This window comes from Phalacrocorax carbo, chromosome 3, assembly GCF_963921805.1.
Source record: "Phalacrocorax carbo chromosome 3, bPhaCar2.1, whole genome shotgun sequence".
Lineage (NCBI taxonomy): Eukaryota > Metazoa > Chordata > Aves > Suliformes > Phalacrocoracidae > Phalacrocorax > Phalacrocorax carbo.
This window is the reverse complement of record NC_087515.1, coordinates 58438797-58458890: the sequence shown is the minus strand read 5'-3', so window position 1 is coordinate 58458890 and position 20094 is coordinate 58438797. Positions and strand designations below refer to the sequence as shown.

The following is a 20094-nucleotide window of genomic DNA, read 5'->3' as shown; positions in this document are numbered from 1 at the left end:
AGTCCCTTCTGTAAAATTAGGCTGGGCCTAGAAGAAACTCACATCAGTCAGTGGAAGCCTTTGAATTACTCTGAATAGAAAAAAGAAAGCTGCCACTGAAATACAGATTCTCATTATCCAGAGCAATGGCAGAGCTTTGGAAGTGTGCGTATTACACAAGATGTGAATTTCACAGAATCGGTTACAGTCTGTAAAGCTTTGTTAAATCTTGCTCTGTGCTGGTCTGGGAGGCCTGAACTGGCTGTAGTTCTGGAAGGGACTGTTAGTCTAACAGCAGCATAATTACCGCTGTATTAGTAATGACTTCACAAAGCCAGCTAGAGCACCTGGATCCAAGTGATCACGCTCTGGAAGCCTGGCATGCTATGTTATGGCATTGCTTTAGCGGGGTTTGCACTGCTGAACTCTCCCTGGGCGCAGCGCAGCTGGTGGGCCAAGCTGACTGGCCTAACAGCCGACGCTTCCTTGCTTAAAAAATGAAAATAATTTTTCATACCCTTTTCTACCACAATTCTTGGACTATATGGCAGGTCATGGTAATATTAAATTCAGGATTATGAAACAAGCGGTTGCAGCTGTAGGGTTGGGGTGTTTTAGTGAAAAATGTTACCTTAGCTTACGTAGATAGTATCACAAATTCTTGAAAGCAATGAAAAAAGCTAGCAAGCATTGCAAACAAAATCTGTCTTGCAGGTGATCCAACAGATTTTTCTAGAGTACTTAACCTGGAGAATATGCTTCATTAACAATTTACTAGCATACAGTTTTGCACTAAAAGGTTAACTATTATCTATTGTTTGAAGAGAGTGTTTTAAGTATGACTTAGGAGAAGTTTCACCTCTTTAAAGAATTTAGGCAACAAATATGTATTGTCTTTTGGGGTATCTTTATTGGCTCTTCTGTAGCTAAATGCCTTTTAAAAATCTGTAGGTGAGTGCCTTTTTTTTTGTTCATGTTGTCTTCTAATTGTAGAATGATTTTTATGAGGGGAGCCTTGTAGCATATAGAAGGGAACAAGGATGAGGGATCCTAAGTCAGACATCAGGAGAAAGTTGTTTGAGAGAAAAGGGCTCTTTCTTCTTGCATCAGATTTTAGTGTGCATGAGAATAAAATGACAATGAGATTATTTCTGCAAGTAAAACTGCACATTTAACTGTTTACAGGGTTGAAAGTGGGCAGCTGAATCCATTTTTAGATTTCTGTAGTGGTAATGGATTTCTGTAATATAACCCAACCTCTGGTAGCTGAAACAAAACTATTGATTTTAGCAGCAGACTAGTAATTTTGGCAAAAACAGCCACCTGATGTACTTATCCTAAAGGTTCATTCCCACACTCAAGACATCTGCCAAAGTCTTGTACAGCTCATTTTTGTAATACTGAATACGTCCACATTGTCTTTACTGCTGCTGTGGTGAATCCTTACCCTGTTTTATATATGCAGGCATTAAATGACATTTTAGTTTTCACAGATTCCTTGCAGTCGTTTGTAGCCACAGATTCTTCCACACAGCTACAGACAGCTTCAGAAGTAAACTGTGTTAATGATGACTTCATTACTTAGCACACCTGTTCATTGTTATTTAAATAACTTCAGCATGGAAGTTGTTTTCATCAACCAGTTATACACTAGGTTTTTGCAGAGTGACAGTGTGCTGCATGATAACCCTTCCTGTGTGTGCAATTGTCTTTTTCTTAGATGAAGAATATCATGCGAGTGCTCGAACAGCATGAAATTCAGCCATATGAAGTTGCACTAGTCCACTGGGAGAATGAAGAGATGAACTATAGAATAGGAGAGTAAGTATCTTCAGGCACTCTTGATAGAAAAGCTAACAGACATCTAAAACAAATTCAAGCAAAAGCAGCTAGTAGAAATATACTTTTCCTTACTCTTTTCTCCTTTCCTTATTTTAGTCATTTGAAAAACAGTAAATCTAAATTGACAAATTTTGGTGAACTGCTAAACTTGCAAATAATGGCCTTTGTGACTTGGCTATGCACTAGATTTTGTAAATTACGAAGCTCCATGCCCATACAACTGACCATGTTCTCCAACAATCCCAAACAGAAACTACGTACCTCTTAGAAAAAAATTAATGGGCATTATTGAGTTTTAAAGAGGATTTTCTGCATAAGCTTTCCTTAGTGCCCTCTAGGTTCATATATAAAGATGTAATTCTGCACATACTTCACTTCCTAGGAAAGTTATAACTTGAAAACTGGAATGCTAAACTTGGTAAGTTGTCTTGCCTTGTTAAATAATGCTTTTCTTCATGAGGAGCAAATAATCGCTACAGAAGTATTTCTCAGTGTAAATTATGATAAAAATTATCTGTAATTTTCCAACAGCACCAAAAATCAACTTCTAGACAGGACATTATAACCCTAGGAGCTGAGCTAATGAGGTTGAGCTTGTTTAAGGTAACCTAATAAGAGGACAGCTTTTTGGTTTTGTTTTTTCCTGGCCATTTGAAAACGGCATGTACTATCCAGTTGTGTAATTTCTGATTCCTGACATATTCTGTTGTGTTTATGCAAGTTTCATAGAGATTGACATGATAAATTGAAGGACTCTCATGCCCCCTTTTCGTTGCTGCTGGCCCCCTATGCAACAGAGGTTTCAGGGAAAGTAACATCATAGCAGGCAGGGAGAGACGCTGATAAAAGTGGTAGAAGAAAAGGAAAACAAACAGAAAGATGATACAGGAGATAGCAGGAGAGAGGCCAGCATCCTGCTTACTCTGCATTATCTGTGTGTATATAGCAATGCTGTAGTTGCCATCATAGCTTGCTGCAGTTTCATTTAAATCTAGAAAATTTGGTGATAATCTTAGGCTTAGACTGAGGAACTATTTTTCAGTTATTTGTTTTGGTTATTGTCAGGTTAAACATGAGTAACATGCGAGGATGGGGACGATATCCATATAGACATGGCATGCTTTATATTAACAAATAACCAACCTTTCTTGCATTGTTGACTGTTCTTTAAATGTGCCTTTGCTAGTGGCTTAATCAGTGAAGATGCTTCAATCCTGTTTTAACAGAGGTCAGTCAAAGCTTCATAAAGGAGAAATCTTGTTAAATTCTGAGCTGGATAGTGATGAAGTTGTTCTGCAGAAATTTGCCTTTTCAAATGCCCTTTGTCTTTCCGGTGAGTTAATATTGCTTGTAGTATCGGCCTATGCTACAGATTTTGTGAAATGTCATTGTAAGTACAACTTGTAGAGTGACAGGCTGGAGAAGACTCGGTGTTTGGTTGAGGCAAACTGTGTAAAGATTCATTGTGCTTCAGTGGGAGGATTCATTTTCAAAGCTTTTACCTTGTTTTCTGTAAATTGGAATTACTTCATTCAATGTAAATTGTCTTAAAAATGAACAAAACCCATTAAGAAACATACTTTGCAAAAGATATGCATTCTACTGTGAGCATCCTGTTCCCCACCCTTGAGCGCTGTTCTAGGATAGCAACGAGTGCAGTGTCCAGGATTAGAAACCTGTCAGTAATCTTAAATAATTCATCCGGATGCCGTTTCCTGCTAAAGAAGTGATTCCCAGCTGGGGAGGAGTCCCAGTATCAAAGGCATAGACCAGAGTCACAGGTGATGCTTTGCTGGCTTACTAGCCACGGCTGTGTGCTAGTACTGTGTGGTACTTCTGTCAGGAGGCACCAGCAAGAAGTCAGGCTCAGCAGTGGTGCTGCTGCTTGAGGAAACACACACCTCTGCTGCGTCAGACCTCAGATGGGGTAGGAAGTGGGAGTAGAAGCGAGCAGCAGTAAGGCTGTCCTCGAAAAGACCTTTAAAGGAAATTTGGTCTGTCTACCCCTACTGCTTTTAGGGTAAATTACAGGATGCCTGTAGTATTTGGGGAAGCATGCCTTCAAACAGAAGGGACATCAACAAGCAGAACATGTGTTTTTGAAGTGATACACCATTTGATCAAGGAGTACAGCATAGCTAAATGGTTCTTGACTGCTGAAGGAAGAGCTATTGGAAAAAAAAAGCCTTTAGTTCTCTATATAGTTTTCCTATTCATAAAGTCACCGCATGGAAGAGTGGTGCCGCATGTGATGGAGGAAGGGATTCATTCCCAGGAGATAATTGGTACCAATTTATGTTAGTGTGAGACATGCACATCATAACGGAAAACCATTCAATAATGTTCAATAAAAATAAAGGATGCAAGTCCAGTCCAAGTCAGATTTATGACCCAGCAGAAACCAAATAATCGGTGATAGCTGAAATGCCTATTGGCTTTTTTTTCCCCCAGCGGCTAAATTAAATGTCATTTAAGTCACTGACTTGGATTAGGCCTCTCTATTCAAAAGATGAGTGTGAAAAATGCTCGGCCTTGGACTTGCTACCAGTGTCCTGACTAGATGATACTAACTAATAAAGAGTTAATATTGATAATTACATCTTCCCAGATTAATTTTTCTGAGTGAATAGGGTTAAATTTTGATCTGTTACTACTTCATTCTTGTCTGGGAATCTGCAGACTAAGGAACAAAGGCCTGAGTTGTATCGTCTTCCTGTAGAAACATCTTTCTAGGCTCAAGCTGAGGCATGGTAGAAGTTGTGTTGTCATTGCCTGCGCTGAATGGCTTCCATAGAAGAGAAGTTGTATCTTCAGTGAATGGTATATTCACCTAAAAACAAAATGGGAGATTGCTGAAGTTTGAATTTAGCTTCAGCAAGGTGGTGTGTCTGTACAAGCTACCCCTCCATGGTTTGAGCATGCTGCATCAAATACCGGGCAGATGGAGAATGAGAGTTCTGCAGGACACTGGAAATGCAGTGGAGGCTGTTGAGTGGCACCACATGAACTCAGCCTGACTCCAGCACAGCTCATTATCTCCAGCCGTCTTGGAATGTAGTCTGCAAAGGCTTCATACATACAGTAGAGCGCTTAAAAGACACAACTCTTGAGCTGAAGCAAAAACTCTCCAGGATCTGATCACTTAGAGAAGAGAGCTGTGCTCAGGGTGGTTCTGCATGCAGAGCTGTGTCAGCACACAGCCCAGATTGTCCATAGATGTATGAATGTTGATTTCATTATACTAACAGCAACTTGCTACAAATAATGTATGTATCAACGTGCCTTGAGGCAGCATGTTGGCAGGTTTAAAGTTAAGATCATTGGAAAGCATATGTATCTCTCTCACTGTTCTGCTTTGTCACCTCTGTGTTGCAGTAAAGCTGGCTATTTGGGAGTCATTATTGGATAACTTTGTGGAATCTATCCAGTCAATTCCTGAGGTGAGGTCTTGTTTGTACCTCTCCCCTCCTATTCTCCTGTGGTCAATCCAGATACGGCCGAGGATATGGAAAAAGCAATTGAATGCTTAACACACATGATGGTAAAGCCATCGACACAGAGAAGCTCAGACCTCGTGCAGAGTGGTGGGACAAGAAATCATCAGTCTCTAAAGGGCTGAGGGTGGGGTTCTGCACTGGAACGTTTCCATGTTTCCCATGTTGTGCTGCTGTCACCTGCCGCCGTCGAATGTGTGCATGTAACTGGACAAGCAGCATTTAAAAACCTGGCCAAACACAGCGTGTGGCACCTTGGGCTGAGAGCAGTGTGCTTTAACTTGACTGTAATGAAGAGTTTGAGTGAATTACTTAAACCACAGTTTTTCATGAGACTTAATTAAGTACAAAGTCCATATGATGTCACATAAAAATGAGATTTATGGGGTTCAAAAGAGAAATCTTTTTTCTTTTAATGAAGGAAATAAATGGTAATACATAGATGTCAGGAAAAAGTCTATAAAAAGGCTAAGTAGTGGCAAGGTAAAATAACACTGTCATGACTTAGAAATAACAATAGTAGGAAGAAAAACCAATTGATCTCTTGTTCAGGAAATCATTCATAGAAAACACTTCAGGATTTTGTATTGATACTGATGGCATACTCAGCGATTTAAAAACCTGGATGAACAGTTGCATGGCGATGCTCTTAGAAAGCTAGATAAGCAAGGCACTAAGCAAACAAAACTCAAATGTTAGTAAGTATGATATGCATTCAGATTTTAACTGATATACGTACTTCAGCCTGTAAAACTCCAGACTTCTTAACTACATGCTACTTGATCAAGTGACAAAAAAACTTGTTACTTTGCAGATACTGAAGTCACGAAGGAAGGTGAAACTGTCTCATGCAGATGTAATGCAGAAAATCGGAGAACTCTTTGCATTAAGGTAACTTCTTGGTTATACCCAAGACATTGTATTACACAGAACTTAATTTTTAAGTTATATGTGATAAAAAGACCAAAATACACAGTAAAGGCACCGGGGTGGGGCAGGGGGGAATTCCTTCAACCTTCTTTTGGCTGGAGACTGTGTGTGCAGTTATGTTAGTCAGAGGACCCACTGGCTCACCATCTCACCACTGGCATCTCTGCTATAGACAGGCATTAAGCAGCATACTGTAAATGGCCAAATTCCACACCCGTTTCCCTTCCTAGGTCCAGCAATACATGTCTTATAACCAATATAATAGATACTAGAGTACACAAAGGATACCAGGAGGAAGCACAGGCGTAGGTAGAACTGTTAACTACAGCCTGGAGTTAATAAAACTTCTCTGCAAGCTCTGTTCTTCCCTTGACTTACTCGGAAACGACTGCTACACTGTAAGACTTTAGTGGGGTTTTTTCCCTCTCAAGTGAGATTCGGCCATTGGGAATACAGAGCATCACACATTCTTTTACAAAAAAAAAAACCTCAATCAGTGAAGAAAGATAAATTAAAAAACCAATTCCTATTTTAAACATTGGATTTTATATCCCTACTTGAAGGACTGTTCAGTAACGAACAATGATGTTCTAAGTGTCCAAAGATTTATGTGAGCAGCAGGTTGAAGGTGAGAGATTTTTAGCTCTTAGCCTTTATAATGTTGAGACAATAGCCTGGTTCTGAAAGGTGTGCTGTGCTCACAGAGCCAGCATGCAGTACCAGTCACACTTAAAGAGTTCCAAGATATAAACAAGCTGTTAAGGAGCTCCGGAGTAACTTCAATTCATGTACTACTTCAGCTTCAGCAAGCTACTAGCAGAGTAAGGACTTCTCTGCAGATATCAAAAGTTAAGGAAGGTGACAGGTTGAGGGAGCAATGTTGACAGCAGGCAAGTAATTTATGTTCAAAACTGCTTAATGGTACAGTATTCTCAGCAAAGTTTCAGGGCATGTGATCAATTTGAGACAATCACTACAACTGTGTTTTCATTATGAGATTCTTTTCATATTTTAGTTAAAATCAGAGAAAAACTTTCCTGTTTCTTCTAACTGCTATGTAAATATTGGCTCCCACGTTCATCAAAAGGAAGTTTGAACTACTGTAGTACCCATTCTTTTTAGACACCGTATAAATCTGAGTTCAGACCTGCTAATAACACCTGACTTCTACTGGGATAGAGAAAAACTGGAAGAGCTTTATGACAAGACTTGCCAGTTTCTCAACATTAATCGCAGAGTTAAGGTAGGTGTCTTACTGTTACAAGAATTTTCCACACTCAGATCAGCTGTCTTTGGCTCAGCAGGGTTACAGACTGTTCCATGAATGTCTATTTTAATTGTAGAAACTGAATAAAGAACAGGATCCTAAACGCCATCGCCTTTTCCATATGTTCGTAACCCACTCACATCTTTTACCCAGTTTAGGTTAACAACCCTGCTTCACATGAATGGATTGTGTATTTCCTGAGCCACTAAATTAGGCTTTAAATAGTAATAAGAAGAGGAGATTTAATTCTTGTTCCGAAATGTGTGCAAGAAAACAAGTTAAAAAACTGAGATGTGACGCAGTCCTCTTACTGACATGATCATCAGGTCAGTTCATTGAAGGGCAACATAATGCTCACTGCTGAAACCAGAATAAGAAGCACAAAAACCACCTCTTCCGGTGGTACAGCAACCTTAAATTTTACTTAGTTACTTTCGAGGCATTTCCTGTAAGCTGCATCTTCTTTTGCTTGTGCCTGTTTTCATGAGTAGGTGTCACCCAGAAGCAGTTTAATACCTGCAGACGGATATCTAAATTTCTATTATTTTTGTGAACCTACCAAAATAACACTCATTTTTATTGAAACTTCTGTTGCTTGTGAATGTGCCTCACAGAACCTTCTGTTCCACTCTTCCACAGAAGAGTGTTAACACCTTTCTAGTTGTCTTCAGTGAGCCCTTCTGTGGATTGTGTTCCTTTAGTGATCTCATTCCACTTACGGAATCCACATTTGCCATATATTTGGGATCTCTTGCAGGTAATGAATGAAAAGCTTCAGCACTGCATGGAGCTGACAGACCTCATGAGAAATCACCTGAATGAAAAGCACGCTCTACGCCTCGAGTGGATGATAGTCATACTCATCACCATAGAGGTTGGTGGGGTTTTTCCACTATCATACTGAAAGTGTAATCAGTGCAATTTATATACTTCATAACTTGAGAATCAAGATTATTTTATTAATGTACTCTAAAGGCAATTGGTCTTCAGTTCTTTGCAAATAATGTTTGAATTGCAGCTATAGTTATTTTTCAGATTATGTCCTTTACAATGTAAGCTGTTTTAAGGATTATTAAATCGAATTTAAAAAACATATCAATGTGTTTGCTATTCCACAGGTTCTGTTTGAACTTGCAAGGGTAGTTTTCTGACGACAGAATAAACTCTGAAGAAAACTGACAAAACCATGAAGACTGTATGGCCCAGAAACTTCAGGTCTATCATACGTTTCTGGAAAACAGTGGATCTGTCTATTTATAAATATGTACATCATCTACTCAAATAAAAAAAAAAATCAGTCTGTGAATGTTATTGCTAGTACAGCAGTTGGGAATGTTAGAGAAGTCTTAATCTGTGGATGTGCTAGTTTAAAGCTGAGATACTAATGATGCATTTGTAGGGTACACTTTCTAGTGAGGAGGCCTGGACATTTAGGACTGATGCAGGGAGAGATCTAGCTTTGTTTCCTTAATAAGCAAGGACAGAAGGATGGATGCCTTCTGCGCTGACTGTATTAATTTGATGGAGGATTCTACTGCTGTGTCCCCTTGACAGTTAAAAAGGCGCTGGGGGCTTAGCTACTTTGTGCATTTCTGACTGATGATGAAGTCTTCCCTCATTTTCCCCAGCTCCTTGGATGGCTGTGACACTGTACCAAGCTTGGAAACAGCACTACTCTCTCTTCTTCTTGAGTTACCTGGCGTGATTTTAATATACCTGGCAGGTACACCTAATGTTATGTTCTGCCTCATCACAAAAAGGTATTCACATACTTGTATGGGAATACACTTATTTAGAAGGCATCTATGTGAAAGAGGAACTAGCTGACCTTTATCTCAGGTCAGAGGAAGCTGTAGCACAATGAGAAACTAAAGTTCCCCAAATTTCTTTTATTACTAGACTGTCCACCTTATCCTATTCCCTGATTCTTACCAGTACAAGTTGAAAGGAATGAAGTAGCGTAGGGTAAGATGTCTCAACTATCCTCTAAGGCAAAAGTTTCTTTTGTTTTTAAATCTATTCATAGTCCACCGGTCTGTAGATTGCTATCTCCAGAATGTTATCACTTACTCTTGTGAGAGGATGAGAAGGTTTTCCCCCAGCAACCTCTCTTTCTAAACCTGTTTTCAGGAACTACAACACAGGAACCTAACCTAAGAATTTTGTTAAAAGCTCCTGAAGGATCATTAACAAGCCACGATGACTAAATTCAGGCTAGAAGTGAGATTACATTTGCAGTAGCTTACTGTTCTCTCTTTACCTGAAAACAGTATTTGAGTGTGATATTAGACTCCTGATGAATACATCCAACACATACGTGGGGAAGAGAATAGAGTCAGGCAGAGCTAAGAAAAAACATCTGACTACAAACCCATCCTTCTGCCATAAGTTGTGTTACGAGTGCCTCAGGAGCCTCTTGAGAAGATGCAGCAGCTGTTAAGAGTAGGCTTTCTCCTCAGAGCAGGTCATACCTGGAGGTCCTGGTCCTGGAACAGCTTAGCTACTGCTGCTCTGAACTGCTGAGGTGGTCTGAACTGTCAGCCCTGCTCAGGGAAGTGAGCCGGTCAGCACAAGGGCTTGGTGACAAAGTCTTACAGTACACTGTGGAACGGCTCCTCGGCACCAATCTCCTGACTTACAGGGGGTTATTACAGAAATAGTACATTAGATCCTTTGTGCAATAGAAAAGCCTACCAAGCACTGCTTTATCCCAGTAACAGAATTAGGTTACATTTTAATTGTACTTTTTCTAGCTAACATTTTTCACACCTTCAGACAAAGAGGCTTTTCCTGCCCACACCCCTCCCCCATATGAGTGTAATACTTAGGCTCAAGAATGTAAGTTCCCATTCATCTCACATTTAATGTTTCAGTATTTCAATTAAATTGCTAAAATGCAAATTTGCAGGCCAACTGCATCTATCAGGGAAAGTGGTTTTAACAAAGTCATCTGAGAACTCCTAGATGCCCTGTAAAAGCATAAAGTGTCTAGGCTTGATTATCTCAAGTGTTTTGTCTTGGCACTGTAAGAGTTACCAAGTCAAACGTGTCAAAACAAGAGAAGCACCTTTCTATCAGCACATAAAATAGCCAGTTAAAAAAAAAAATCCAACTCTCCTCTTCCCGCCAAGCTCCCAACCCCATTTACTGTGTTGAGCAGCTGTCAACAGTTTTGCTGCTTCAGTTAGGCTTTAACTGTCCATTAAAACTTTGTATCCATCTTTTCCACAATACCCAGTGGCAGCTGCATCCAAGTATGAGGGTTTTTTTTTCTAACAACTAACTACAATCTCTTACAAAGCCAGCGTACTGTCACTGCATTACACAAAGAACCAAGACCAAGCTGGGGAGTTGAGTGCGTCAAGAACGTAACCTGAGCTTTCACAGCTCAGCATGCACAGAGAGCCGAGCCCTCAGGAAACTTCCCATCTGCAATTGTCGTTTCTGCTTGAACCTGGAGACCTCATGGGGACCCCGTGCAAGTGCACACATGGCCTGACCAGGAGGAAGTTTTATGGCAGAGCCAAGAGGAGAATCCCATCCAGAACTAAGACAAAACTGCCTTAGCTGTGAGAGCACGCTGCCTTCTGTCTGCCCCATCCACCACACGCCTTCATAGTGTAACTGAAAAGAACCATCTTCCTACGCAGTTTGTGCAGTTCAGGTCTTCACCAAAATGGGTCTATTCTAACCAGCAGGGGTTGCCTGGGGCAAGGGGGAAATTAAGATGCAATAGCATGAAATACAGAATACAAAAGGAAAACCAGACCAGAATCCTGGTATATCCAGAACTCTCAAATTTTAACCTTTTGAACAAAATGAAGACTGAATGGCAAAATTCTGTTATCTGGAACCTTGTTAGGCCACCGTTTATAAGAATGCCAACTGTGCAGACTGCTTCTGTCTGTGCTTTCTTCCATCAGATGAGGTAACGGACAACTTGGAGATGATTTTCTTTGGCAGGTCTGCTAGAAAGTTGTCATAAGACTGGGCTATTTGTAAAACAGCAAAGAATGCTGAGAGTTGGGACTCCCACTTCCCAGTCCCAGTTTTGTGAGGTACAAGCTCTGCTGGCTGGATGAGCAAGTGCAGGTACATGCCACCTTCCTGGAGAAATCTGTCTTTCTGCAAAAATAACCTATATTCAGTCCAGCCAGCACATACCAGCTTCTAAGAGAAGGATGACATTCTCGCCAACTTAAAGCACCTGCCTGAAACACAAATACAAGAACACTAAGACATGTAAGAAAGAGTCCCTCTTCCCCAATTCTACCTTAGTCCTAGGAACTGAACAAACTTCAGCTCCAAGTTCCTTAAGGGGAAAAAAAGCCAGATACTTTGTGCCCACCCAAATGAGTTTATTTACTGATAGCTAAGTAACAAAGTTGCCTTGTAAAGGAATGTACCAGACATTAAGACAAAGCACAGACAGATGTCCTTTGTAGTGATAATGGTTATGGGGAACCTCTTCCCTTTATGGACCCTTCATGCATAGGCCAGTTTAGACACTGCCAAAGGCACTGGTGAACTGAGCTTGCCAGTTTACTTTTCTCACTTTCCCTAGACCATCAAGATATTGTCCAAGGAAAGTCTATGGGCTGGAAACTACCAATCTCTGAGTACTACCTTCCTTCCACAGATGGCACTGAACATCTGCCGAGAGACTCATCCTTGCCTACAGACTGATTTATCATACTAGTGTGACAACTACCAAAAAGAAATGCAGAGTCCGAGGTACTCGGGTACAGTAAGTGATAGGCACAGGGTTTAAAAACCAAAACTACTGCCCAACACACTTGTTGTCTTGGGGAAAAAAAAAAAGAAAGCTTAACTATCCGTCTTAACTATCTTGGAGGGGGGAAAAGTGTCTTGAAAGGTATATAGCCCCTGCTGAGAAAAGGGATTTTTAAAGGACTAATTCTTTACAATCAGCAGGAAAGCAAAAGTCTTTGTTAGCCTTAGAAAATCATTCTGCCATAGCTATACGCTGTGAGGTAGCCTTTTCCTCCTGATACCCCAAGTGCCTGCCAGAGACATACTTCTTGACATTACCTGTGTACTCTGTACTACACATGAAACCCAGGTGGCTGAATCTCAGAAAATGAAGCAATTCCAACAGCTTGGGGTCCTCCAAAGTTTTTGACAGAGTAAGAGTTGGACAGACCCAGTCACACTGGGGAAACAGAACAAAAAATCCCTCTCCTCGCACACACAGCATGACAACCACCCCCACTTCTGAGTCTTTAAACAAGCTTTATTAAGCAAACCTAAAACAAGGGCAAGAATTTTTTCCATGACTCTGTTTTGAGCCGTTGAAGGCATTGCAGCTACAGCTAATATCACTGTTTGTCTCTGTTAGTGCTCAGTCATTTGCCCATTTCTGTCTGTCTTCAAGCTCCAACCATTCAAGAAATACATTTTCCAAACTAATGAAATACGACTACTAAATGATGGTAACCACCAATTACTATTGCCCCTGAAATGCTTTTTAACACTTTCCTACGTAAGCTTGAGTCAATGCTGACAAATGCTCTTCGAACTGTTCAAAACTGTTTATTAAGCATCTCATGAGCTTAGTCACCATTTAGATGGTGTTACACAGTAATGTGAACGTGGTATCAATGCTGTTTCACTGAGAGCATCTTTCTCTACAGAACACCTCAGCTGCATGGGCTTTAAAAATGCACTCAACTACACTTGCCATCTGAATCCTTTTTTCTAAGGAAAACAAAACACACAGGTACATATATTAGTGTAACTAAATTTATAGTCATGCTCCGTTAAAAACATCACTCCAGCCAAGAATGCATAGTCATGTTTGAACTTTTCCAGTTAAAAGTGGGCAGGGCCCATGCAACAGGCTAATCTGGGACCAAGGCAAAGCCAGAAAGCAGAGGGCTAATCTGCACTGCAGGAGCTGTGTCAGTTCGGTTACACCAACAACTCCTGACGGAGATGAGACTCAAACAAGAAGAAGTCTATACATACAGTTAAACCATTTCCTTAGATGACATACATTATACTAGCAAAAGGTTTATCATTCGTTTTTCCCCTAGTCTAAATTGCAGCTACTCGCTAGCTGTTGATAGAACTTTGTTCGCTAGGTGTAGAAACAATTCCTCATTAACATACTGATACCAGCAAACCAGCTTAGCCTACAGAATGACAATTCTTCATTTTTTCACCTTATACAGTGTACACAAAAAGTGGTTTACACACCACAGTACTCCACCTCTAGGACAGCCAGACCTCCTCACAACAAAAATGTGAAAGCTCAGATCTGCTTGGGGGCTGACCACTCACCCCTGACGGATGTACCCCGACAGCCTCCCTGTGGCAAGGAACCCAAGGCAAGAAAAAGCAGAGCCGTTCCACAACCACTGCTGTACCCGTACGTCAGGGTTTTTCTTGGGGATCACTTTTACGTGCTTCATGCTTCCAATGCTCTGTGAAAGAGGAGTGAGATTTGGACCAAGTACGTGAAAAACTCTAGCAGGGAGGGAGGATATCCCTGGATGAAAGGGTTGGAGACTATCCGAGGTACAACATTTACTCATCTAGCAAGAAGCTACTGCAGCTGTCATGCTTCCCACCGAGTCTTCTCACCAACATAAATCAGAAGTGGAAGCGTTAGAAATGGCAGCTGTGCTAATAAAATGGATTTACAGCATTGATACAAACTCATGTTTTGCTACAGTAGTACCAGCGTGGAAGCAGTGCCCCACACCTTCAGGGAAGGGTTCCCGCCCGTTGCCTGGGACACATGCTCCCAGCTCCCCACGGCTTCGGCAGAGCCAGCAACGGTCCTGCGGGAGCAGGTTGGCAGTGCCACAGACAGTAGTGAGCGGAAAGCTCTTCAGGGCAGGGACTCTGCTCTCTCATTTTTCAAAAATGCTGAGAAGTTTGAAAACTCACTGAAAATCCCAGCAGTTTGAGCCTCATTAACATCTCCACAGCTGTTAAGGTTTTGACTAAAATGATAAAATCTAGATAAAACCATAGACAGAATCTGTCCATTCCAGATACTAGCTGAACTCTACCAAAAAGACATGCTTACAGGACTTGAGTCTGGATCAAGCTCCTCCTACTGCTCAAGTGAATTTTTACTCAGATTAGCAGACACCTTCGTCATCCTATTAACACTTAAATCATCAGCAGTATGCTTATTTACAATGCAAAATATGATCTTACCAGACAAAATTCTGGCTTTAATCTGGGTACGTGCAGACCAACGTGAAACCAAAAACCTAGGGGCTGATCCTATTGCCAACAGCAACACAACTCAGAATGCTCTCAGGTGTGCAGCAATATCTGAATCAGTCTGGACAGTCCTGTCAAAAAGTGGTAAAACTAGGAAGAGAGTCCTAAACAAGGACCTCAAGAAACTGGTGCAGGAGAAAATCGGCATATGAAAACTGAAAGCACAATAATACCACTTAATGAGACAAGGATAAATTTTAATTACAATTTCAGCTTCATAGTCACAATCCATGTTAAAAAAAAATATACCTCAAAAGACAAGATGGAAGTAAAATTTTTGATTCACATCTTAAGTCAGGTGTCCACAATGCAACAGGTGAACTGCTTATCGCTCCCTGCAACACAGAAGACATGTCTCAGGTGGAAGCATCGAAGGTGTGAAGTTCAGCAGCATAAAACTCAATACAGAAATCTTTCTACAGATTTCAATGGACCTTGTATCAGACAGGACACTTTTAAATTAAGAATTGCATTATTTCTAGATTAAAGTATTGCAGTCCAAGCAAAGGTGCTTTAAAGCTAAATTATGAACTATTAATAAAAAAGCATAACTAAATTAATTTTTGTCCAGTTTCAGAGATAGCACGGAGGAGAATCCCACACCAATGCCGATGCAGAAGTACTCAAGTGCAACATCGAAGAGAAAAAAACAGGCCACAAAGCCTGCCAGATATCTGCCAGAAATAAACCAGTTTTCCTAAGTAGCCTGCTCAATTTAATTAAAAATTATATCGCTTTCACCATCTTCCACAAGAATGAGACAGATCATCCGCTACTAAGCAACTTAAGTTCAAACGTCCATCTACTCTCTTTAATTTGTATTCAGTTTGCAGAGCTGAAATGCCAGTGAAATGTACAGGGAAAAAATTTGCCAAGTAGACCAGTTAAATACACTCTATAAACATGCGCTCACATGGCAGAACTCAGAGAGCTGTTAAAAATGCACCCCTTGTACTTCAGCACATCACGGGTACCCAAAGTGGGTCCCAAAGATGCAGTTCTGTTCAGCTGCTTTATTCAACATACCACAACTGCTGCAAATAGACTATCAGCTTTCAGCTCCCCTAACATTACAAAGATGTTGGGTTTTGAGGTTGGATTATTTTTTTTAAGGACTTAACTAGTTAGTTTTCTACTGCAGCTTTACTTGGATAAATAAATGAATATTCATGAGCTATACAGTGCAAATGGACTCAAGCTGTGTCTATCAAGACTTCCATTGACTTCAGCAGAGTTAGACTCACATAAAACTGGTCCAAGTCTTGATCAGTTTAGATCCTGTAAAAATAACAACAGCCTGGGATGACTACAATCATCTGTTGAATTAACCAGACAAGATATGAGATGACTTCTCCCTCTCTCAGCACGCTTGCTGTTGTCAAGACTCTACATTAAAAAGGTTTGGGCCTTTTTCCCCCAGCACATCTTATTTAATTGCTGTGGAAACATCAACCCCAGCTACAGCTAGCCCCCTACACGACTGCTTAGGTAAGTACCTTAAGACGGTAATAATCATCTGGACCTAATTCAAATAATTGACACTGTAGTACGTGCCATTCCTAAGGAACAACAGAAAGCACACTTAAGGATAGGAGCAGGCCGCAGGGGCAGGGGGTACAAAGGAACCCTCTTTAACTATCGCTGGTCAAATATCTTCCTACAAGATTTTCAACAACAAAGTTTCTCTCCAAAAACGGTTTTGTCCGTGCCACGGCTCCGGTTAGCAGATGTCACCTTACAACAAGGTACAGATCCAGACTGTGCCTGGACCAATACTCTGACAGAGAAATCACACTCGAGCCTAATGCAGGGCTCACCCTTCCATTACTTCAGGGATTCCCGGCCTCTTACCGACAACAGCCTCCCTGCCCCGTGCTAACAACCCTGAGTTAATTGCTTTTGCAAGACTGACAATTTTTTTCCATGTAATGCAGCATCCATCGGTGCATTTATTTGTGCCGTTTTATAAGCATCCACAAATTCTATAGCATGCCTTAGATTTGGATGAAAGGCTGCCTGGCTACAGCTGCCTTCACCCCGCGCTCCACCACAACCCAATCTGCCTTTGCACAAAGTTGCAGATTTGATTTTTAGGGAAGACTGCTGTGTGTGTCGTCCCCCTCTGGAGTTAAAAACATCCAGCTCAAATAGCTTGCCCACCTGAACAGACGAAAAGCAAACCTAAGCTTTCCACGTTTGTTCCCTAAATCACTCTTTTTGTCAAGCGACCTCGCGACCTCCCGACAGCTCAACCGAAGCGCACCCCGGAGGTCTCCACCGAGGCCGTCCCTCCGAGCCCCCGCGCCCGGCGGCGGGGCCCGGCCGCCGCCCCTGCCCGGCGCGCCGAACGGAGACCTTCCCGTAAACGACGCCTGGAGAGAAGCCAGGGGACGCGGCGCAGGGCACCGGCTGGCAAAGTTCATGCCCGAGAGCCAGCAACACGGCGGGGCACCGCGCTCCGCTCCCACAGCCGCCGGTCTGCCCGTCTCGCCCGTCCCCGGTTGCTCGGCGGGGAGCGGGGGGACGCACCTGCGCCCGCCACTTCTCCCTGGGCGGGGGGAGGCCGGGGGACACCCGAGGGAACCCCCCGCCCGCCGCCCCGAGTCTCCCCCAGCCGCCAAGCGCCGCCCGCCGGGAGTCGCCGGCTGCCCCCCGGCGGCGCGCGGCCTCTGCCGCCGCGGTGAAGCCGTCAGGGCGCCGGGGAGGCGGCAGCAGCGGCGAGGGAGCGCAGCGCAGCGCCGCCCCGTCCCGTCCCCGCAAGCTGCCGCGGCCCCGCGCCGGGCCCGCCAAGGAGCCGGCAGCGGCCCAGCCCGTTATTCCTCAGCCCGGGGGACGGGGGGCGCTGGCAGCGGCGGGGCCGCCCCCGGCGAGAGCGGCGCTGGGCTGGAGAGGTGGGGGTGCACCGGCCCCCACCCCCGGGAGTTTTAAAGGGGCAGCGCGCCCGCCGCGAGCCCCGCGCCCCGCTCAGCCGGCCAGGAGGAGGAGGAGGGCGGCGGCGGCGGGGCCGGTCCCGCCGGTGCGGCCCGCGCTGGGCGCAGCGGGCGGGGGAGGGAGGGGCGGGCGGGGGCTGGGTGGCTCCTGCTGCTGCTGCTGCCGCCGCCACAGCGCTCGCCGCCTCCCCTCCCCCCCGGCGGGGGCTCCTCGCTGCAGCCTCTGTGCTCCGCTCTCGGTCATGTGACCCTAACGTAACCGGACAGGAAAAGCCGCCGCCGCCGCCGCCGCCGCGCTGACTCCGTTGTTGCTGCTGCTGCTGCTGGGCGCGGAGACGGCGGCGGCCCGAGCGGCACCAGGCGCCTCGGCGGCCCGCGCCCCCCAGGTGAGTACCGGCCGCGCCGCGCCGCGCCCCGCGGGGAGAGCCCACCGCCACCCGCACGTGCGCCCGGCCCCGCCGCACCGGTCGCGGCCCGGGCTGAGGGGGTGGCGAGCGGGCGCGGCGGGGCCTGCTCGGCCCTACCTCCTCATTGTGTGCGAGGGGCGCCCGGCCGCGCCGCGGCGGGCCGAGGGGGGCGAGGAGGAGGAGGAGGGCCGCGCCTGGCGCCGCCGGGGCCGCCTGGCCTCCTGACAAACCCCCGCCGGGCCAGGCCGGGCCGGGCGGCTCCATCCGGGACACAGCCCGGGGGGGGATGGGCCCGCGCCGAGGGGAGGGGAGGGAAGGGCCGGGAGGGTGGGCCGCGCCGGGGGGGGGGAGGGGACCGGGAGTGCGGGGGAGGGAGGGGGTGGGAGGAGGGGGGGCGGCCGGTGTCGCTCGGCCTGACCGGTTGGGGCCCGCGCGCCCGCCCTCCCTACCGCCCGCGGCGGGGCGGCCCCCCCCCCTCCGGCGGCATCCGGCGCAGGGAAGGGCGGGGGAGGAGGGCGCCGCGCGGAGCGGGAGGGGGCGGCCCCGCCTGTCTCTCCTCGGCAGGGCTGGGCGGCCCCGGCGGCGGCGGCGGTTCCCGTCTCGCGCGCCCTGGCGGCTCCGCTCGCGCTGCGTCTCGCGCCGTCTCCGTCCGTCCGTGCGCGCGTGGCGTGCACAGGGGGGGGGGAGGAGGGAGGAGGAGGGGGGAGAGAAGGGGGGAGGAGAGGCGGGCGGAGAAAGGAGAGGAGGGGCGGGGCGCAGCCAGTGAGAGCGGCGCGCGGCCACCCGGCCTTCCGTCCCGGCGGCCAATGGGAGGGCGCCGCCACCTGTGCCACAGGGGCCGAGCGTGACTGCAGGGGGGAGGGGGACGGGCGACAGGCCACGCCCTCGGCCACGCCTCCCACGCCGCCGCCGCGAGCGGCGCCCCGCTGAGCGCGCTACGGCGCCGGCAGGCGGCGGGAGCGCCACAGCGGCGCGCACTCTTTTCCCCCCCCTCCGCCTCCGCTGCCGGCGCGCGCGCGCGGGCGGGCCCGTCGCGCCGGGCGGGGCTGTCCCGGGCCCCAGCGCCGGTCTCCCGCTGCCGCGCGCCCATCGGGATGCGGTGGGGGGTGGGGCAGCCGGGTAGCCCGCAGCCCCCAGCGGCTGCCGTCGCTCCGCGGGAGCGGGGACTGCCAGGCGTTGGGGCGTGTCTGTGAGGGGCCGGGGTGGGGCCGGGCCGGGCCGGGCCGGCTCCCCCCGCCGCTGTGGTGGGCCGGGGGTCTGGTGTCCGCGGGGGCGCGTGGGGGCGGGCCCGGGAGTGGCGGGCCGTGCTGGAGCCGGGCCAACAGCTGCTTCCCGTCAACACGGCCGGCCTCCCCAGCCCGGGCAGCTGCCGGCGCGGCCCTCGCCTCCTTCCCTCCGCTCCCGGCCCCCCGCTCCTCTCGTGCGCCCGCCCGGTGCCGGCCCTTCTTCGGGCTCACACGTGGCTTGTGCCCGCCGCTTTTCCCTCCGTGGTCTCAGAAATAAACGTACGTTTTCCAAAAGGACTCGGCCTCGCGTGGTTTTTCTCCCACCGTCGGGCAAACTAGGTGATTTCAGACGTTGTGATAAAGCTGAGCCGGGCCGGCCTGTCTCCCGTATGACGGGGGGGACCGTCGGCCACAGGGTTTCAGGGCACGAGAGGTATTTTGCGAGGCTGTTGAATCGGCCAGCACTAACATACGGCCTTGCCGGTGTTTATCATCATTTTATGTAGCTAAGGGTAAAACTCCTGAAGGTACCCACACCTATAACGTACCCCTTTAAATATAAAGGGAGACAAAGTGCTGTCCATACTCTTTGGCTCTGCCGTATGAATTCCTTAGAGTGTAATTATTCTAGTGCTTTCAGTTCAAAGCATTTAAATATCTTTTACACACACACCAAAACTTAATATCGCGCACGCGTATGAACACCGTGTCATTTTGTGAAAAGATTAATTCAGGTCTCTGATGAAGGGCAAGAGCCTC

At 46.3% G+C, this 20094-nt stretch overlaps 3 protein-coding genes across 6 annotated transcripts in view; 2 read left to right on the top strand and 1 right to left on the bottom strand.

The window, feature by feature from the left end:
• RMND1 (required for meiotic nuclear division 1 homolog) overlaps nt 1-8823 on the top strand; it is a 22075-nt gene extending 13252 nt beyond the window's left edge. For all 3 annotated transcript variants that reach the window (XM_064447048.1, XM_064447047.1, XM_064447049.1), the window contains 7 exons: nt 1700-1800; nt 3048-3154; nt 5197-5261; nt 6130-6206; nt 7368-7488; nt 8270-8386; nt 8631-8823. In XM_064447048.1, the coding sequence (XP_064303118.1) occupies nt 1700-1800; nt 3048-3154; nt 5197-5261; nt 6130-6206; nt 7368-7488; nt 8270-8386; nt 8631-8663 (621 nt within the window). In that variant the 3' untranslated portion in view covers nt 8664-8823. The remainder of the gene's footprint in view (nt 1-1699; nt 1801-3047; nt 3155-5196; nt 5262-6129; nt 6207-7367; nt 7489-8269; nt 8387-8630) is intronic.
• On the bottom strand, nt 1715-18800 carry LOC135312573 (collagen alpha-1(I) chain). Of its 2 annotated transcripts, none has more exons than XM_064447051.1 (2): nt 13816-18800; nt 1715-11723 (listed from the first exon to the last, which is right to left on the bottom strand). In XM_064447051.1, the coding sequence occupies exon 1, from the start codon at nt 18371-18373 to the stop codon at nt 17462-17464; it is 912 nt and encodes a 303-aa protein (XP_064303121.1). In that variant the 5' UTR covers nt 18374-18800; the 3' UTR covers nt 1715-11723; nt 13816-17461. The 2 variants fall into 2 exon arrangements, with proteins under 2 accessions (XP_064303121.1, XP_064303120.1); XM_064447050.1 differs by having other exon boundaries at nt 1715-13958; nt 14704-18800.
• Nucleotides 17969-20094, top strand: part of ZBTB2 (zinc finger and BTB domain containing 2) — a 9405-nt gene continuing 7279 nt past the window's right edge. Inside the window, exon 1 of the mRNA XM_064447046.1 lies at nt 17969-18088. The gene's annotated coding sequence lies outside the window, so the exon portion shown is untranslated. The remainder of the gene's footprint in view (nt 18089-20094) is intronic.

Excerpts from the sequence above, each read along its gene's own strand:
- LOC135312573 (XM_064447051.1), bottom strand. The coding sequence starts at position 18,373 with ATGGAGCCGCCCGGCCCGGCCTGGCCCGGCGGGGGTTTGTCAGGAGGC.